General features: G+C 65.1%; 2 protein-coding genes across 2 annotated transcripts; one reads left to right on the top strand and one right to left on the bottom strand.

The window, feature by feature from the left end:
* Positions 1-395: 395 nt before the first annotated feature.
* AMSG_06526 (uncharacterized protein) lies at positions 396-3,040 on the top strand (the record flags this gene model as incomplete). Its single annotated transcript, XM_013900923.1, has 2 exons — positions 396-1,833; positions 1,881-3,040. The coding sequence occupies 2 exons, from the start codon at positions 396-398 to the stop codon at positions 3,038-3,040; spliced, it is 2,598 nt and encodes an 865-aa protein (XP_013756377.1).
* A 30-nt stretch (positions 3,041-3,070) lies between these two features.
* AMSG_06525 (uncharacterized protein) lies at positions 3,071-4,690 on the bottom strand (the record flags this gene model as incomplete). The annotated part of the gene is made up of 1 exon (XM_013900922.1): positions 3,071-4,690. A coding segment is annotated over one exon (1,620 nt), but the record flags the coding sequence as incomplete, so codon positions are not given.
* Positions 4,691-4,733: the final 43 nt, after the last annotated feature.

The raw sequence follows: 4,733 nt of genomic DNA, 5'->3' as shown, positions 1-4,733 counted from the left end.
CACCGCTTTGTTTTCCCGCTCTGTCAGCCAAAACCGATCCACCACTCCTCCCCCCCCTTCCACCCCCCCTCCCCCCCCTCCCCTCCCCCCCACCCATGACCATGACCCAACCTCGTCTTCCCCGGCGAGGACTCCGACGTGTAGTATCTGTCACACTTGTTGCTTATCTGGTTGTTGCCCTTCTCACCCCTCTGCTCGAAGCAGGCGGTGCGTACAAGTCAGAGAGAATCGTCAAGCTCATGGACATCATCTCATCATCATCATCATCATCATCATCATCATCGTCGTCATCGTCGTCATCGTCGTCATCATCGTCATCGATGCTGTTCGGATCAAAGCCGCCATCAACACTCCCGCCTTATTGCTCCATGTGTGAGCCTGGTGATGCCAAGACGATGAGTCCGAGTCCGAGTCCGAGTACGGGCCAGAGGTCGGACGCGGACTCGGGCTCGGCCCCTGACTCGGACTCGGGCTCGGTCTTGTCGACAGAGTGGCTGACCAAGCGGTTTGTGGCGGGGGCTAAGAAGGCGGCGGCAGGGCATGGTGGTGTGTTTATTCTTCCCATCGGGGAGCCGGATGGTCCGGCGGCGCATGGCGATCTCAACTCGTTCCGGACATGCATCGAGCTGGCAAGGGCTTGGTGCAGAGAGACGCCTGCGCTGTGCGAGCCGTACACTACAGACTGGCTGGTTCACAAGAATCTGGTCAAGATAGATCGTCGGACGCTGAGCATTGCGTATGTGGTCGAGATTGACGCATCGCAGCACTCGCCACAAGCCCTGGCCGCTACCGTCGATGCGCTCTACGCGCTCGGCTCATCAGAGACCCTCATCGGCGGCTTGCAAGTCGCGTCGGTCTTTGTCACCCTCCGCCGCGACGCCACGGTCAACGTGCCGAAGAAGACCGTGATCGGCAGGTGCTTTGTTGAGGCGACGCTGACGCTGACCGAACCAGGCGACGTTGTCCGTGGCTTGCCAGCCATGCGGCTCCCGGGACTGGTCTCGTTCCGCATCAACCAGGGTAGCCTCGACCTGGCTGCGCATCTTGCCTCCGCCGGCGTTCTCCCTGCCGAACTTGTTGCGTTTGGCGCAGCCACGGCCGACCAGGCCCGGCTTCTCATCGAGACGCTCTTCTCGCGAACTGTGGCGTTGCCGTACACGGCGCTGGTTCTCGACGAGACCGTGGGGATGCCAGTGGCGAGCGACACGGCGTGGGCGGTGCTCTACGAGCGCTACGCCAAGTTCCTCGCATGGGACCGGATGCTTGTGGCGCGGATGCGCCGGCCGACCGCCGCCTTTACCTCCGACTCGGAGCACTACCCGGTCGACGCGCTGTACTACCTCGACCCCGAGTATGAGCATAACCGGTACGGCGGTGATCCGGACCGGCGCGTCAACCACCACTACGCGGCCTGGCACCCGGACGAGGCACCCGAGGCCGCCTTGGGCTGCACTCTCCGGCGTGACGCGCAGTACGACGTGGTGCGGGTGATGGGCGCAGCTCAGTCGGCGGCCCGCGTGCCGCAAGCCGACGACCCGCCGGTCTGCCTGTGGAGCGACCCGGACTGGATCGAGATGAATGGAACGTGCCAGTCGATTCTCCTACCCGGCCCGGCGTGCTTCTCATACTCGGGCGCGGTGGCCACGCTCTACGTTGGGTCGGAGGAGGCCGCCGCCGTCGCCGACTACTACCTGGAGAAGCAGACGCCGCGCAATCTGTTTGATTTTGCGCTCCCTGTGAGGCGCTGGTACGTCGAGGTCTCGCCCGAAGTCCTCGCGCGCGGCAGCGCGGTGAGCTCCACCTCGCTCCTCGACATCCACAACGGGGTGGTGAGTCTCGCACACGTGTCGGCCCACGCCGACTTTCCAACACGGTCGCAGCCTCGCCATACCACGCCATCCTCGACGGTTACTTTCCGATGTGGCTCACTGCAGTCCGTCTTGGCCTCGTCGACGTGGCCCACGGCGAGTTTGTGGGCGACGAGTCTGCGGCCGACTCGATCCTGCACATCGAAATGTGGAACAACTTTGAGGCCGGCGGCGGTGGCTCGATGCTGCCGGCCACCGACTCACCGGACAAGCATGGCGACGCTGCGGCCTACGAGCGCAAGTACCGCAAGTCTGTTTTCCCGGCGGCGCCGTTCGGCGGCCTTACCGAGCCGATCTGGGACTTTGTCCTCGGCCGCGGGCGGTCGGTCGGCTCGGTTCCGGGCGTGCTCGTTGACGGCGTGCCGCGGTACCCGGAGCGGTTGGTGTGCGGGCAAAAGTCGCTGGTGGTCAACTGGGGCGGGGCGCACACCTCGTTTGGCCTTTACGACCACCGGCACGACAACTACGAGAACAACCACGCGTGCGCAGCGACGTGCCCGCCGCGGACGTCACTCCACCGCTGCCGCAACCTCGCGCAGTTCCGCCACTGGTCCATGATGCGGGCCGGTGTCGACCCGGGCCGGCTCGCGCCGTGGGCGACGCCGAGTAAGCTCCGCGTCCGAGTCGCCGAGCGGACGTGCGCCAAGTCGCCGAACCGGTGCTTTGCCGGGTCCGCGCAGGGCTTTGTCGACGCGCTGCGAAAGGTGCTCGAGCCCGAGTTTGGCATCACCGATGTCGCCGTCATCGACTTTGGCTCGGGCGACATTGCTGGCTTCTCGGACGCCATTCGCATCGGGAGCGAGATCGACGTTCTCGTCGGTGTCTCGGGCGCCGCGCTTCTCAACCAGATCTGGGGTCCAACCAACGGGCTCACCTGGGAGATGACGGTCGAGCAGCCGCCGGACGAGGTCGGGCAGCACTACTTTTTCAACTGGCACCTGACGCCCGGCAAGTGCCTTGGCCGGCGGCACTCGAACCGCTTCTACAAGGCTGCCATGGTCTCCTCGCTCGACCTGGACCAGCTCGCCGCCCACGTTGCGTCGGAAGTCCGGGCTCAAATCGACCGCGAGCTCTCGCCGCTGCATCGGCCCGAGTACGGCGGCGTGGCCAAGATCGAGTTTAGTCGAGAGGGTGATTTATATGGCACGCCGCTGCGGACGTGGCAGATTTGAAGGGCCGCGTAAACAAGCGAACACCGCACTCTACTGGCGTGGATCCGACCAGGTCTTGAGCGAGCCGTCGGAAGTCTCAAAGTACACCATGCCCGTGGCAGCATCCACCCGCTCGACCCACGGCTCTGGCAGCGGGGTTCCGGCCATCTGCTCGGCGTACAGCGAGGCAAAGAACGACTGGAGGTCCGAGCCGTCAAACCGCGGATCGAGCTTGGTGCCAAACAGCGACTTGGCCGACGAGTACCCGAGCGAGCGGTAGGCCTCAAACTGGGCGTCGGAGAAGAACTGGTCGCCGGTCGACTCGTGCGGAAAGGTCGGCGACTGCGACTTGTACTCGGTCACGATGACGTCCTCGTCACCGATGAGGCTCGACTTGATGTAGAGGAGGTAGCCAACCTCGCCCGGCGGCGGGCTCGAGGGCGGGCTTGAGTTGGAAGCAGCAGCAGCAGCAGCAGCAGCAGCAGCAGCAGCAGCAGCAGCAGCAGCGGCGGCGGCGGCGCGGGTAGAGCGGCGAGGGCGCGTTGGCGATGGCGGCGGCGTGTGGTCGGTAGAGGGCGAGGCAGACTCAGAGTCGAGCTCTGTCGCGTCCTTGTGGTAGATGATGCGGCCGATGGCCCAGTGGCGGGCGGAGCGGAGGGCGCCGGTGACCGGGTCGGGCTTGGGGGTGAGGGCGTCGAGCGGGATCTGGATGGTGCAGCCAAAGTCGACGCGGGCGAGGCGAACGAGGGTGGCGAGGCCGTTGAACGAGTAGTTGGGGTCGGCCTCGGCGTCGCTGGTGATGACGTACTTGCAGCGGCGACGGAGGAGCTCAAATGTGGCGGTGTTCTCGAGGTGGCCGCCGTCGGAGAGGTTGAGGCGGTAGTCTGTGCGCTTCATGCGCGGCCAGCCAAACTCCTTCATCAGCATGTACCAGGCAAAGCCGTAGAAGAAGCGGGAGAGGACGGTCGAGCCGAGGATGACCGAGCTCGGGTTGGGCAGCCAGTAGCCGAGGCGGATGTTGAGGACGCCGAGCGAGAGGACGAGCGATTCGATGGTGGAGGTGCCCATGTGCGGGGCCATGGCGGCACCCGAGATGGAGACGGCGGTGGCGAGGTCCAGGTTGCGGTCGGCCTTTTCCATGACTCGGGTCTCGCGGTAGCCGACGGCGGCGGCGCCGACGTACTCTTTGGTAAAGACGAAAAAGTCCGAGCCTGGTCCGCCGAGGGTGTCGAGCGAGTCGCGGTCGAGGTTGAGGGTGGCGTTGATGATCGAGTACGGCGCGAGGTTGTGGGTGTTGATCTGCGAGAGCTTGGTCTGGCCAAACAGGGCGACCTGGAGTTTTTGGTTGGGGTGCGGGCGGCGGTGGTCGCCGGGTGCAGGCTCGCTGGCCGAGGCGGCGGCGGCGTCGTCGAGCGCGGCTGGGGCGCGAAGGGTGATGAGGAAGGCGCGCGAAATGCGATCGCGGAAGTAGCGGTGCATGGAGGTCTCGTTGATATCAATGCAAAAGAGCGAGAAGAGGGCGAGGATGCCGCAGAGCACGTTCTCGCGGCCGAGGAGCGGCTTGTCGAGGAGCATGCCGTGGAGCTCGAGGTAAAAGTAGGCGAGGAGGAGCGGGCCCGAGACGAGGATAAAGGAGGAGAAGATGGCGCGCTTGACCGGGTGGATGACGGACTCGGTGATGAGAGTGACGGCGAACGAGTCCGAGACGAGGAGG

The sequence above is a fragment of the Thecamonas trahens genome, assembly GCF_000142905.1.
Source record: "Thecamonas trahens ATCC 50062 unplaced genomic scaffold supercont1.33, whole genome shotgun sequence".
Taxonomy (NCBI): domain Eukaryota; order Apusomonadida; family Apusomonadidae; genus Thecamonas; species Thecamonas trahens.
Note: the sequence above shows the minus strand (reverse complement) of the source record. Positions and strands in the feature narration are given on the sequence as shown.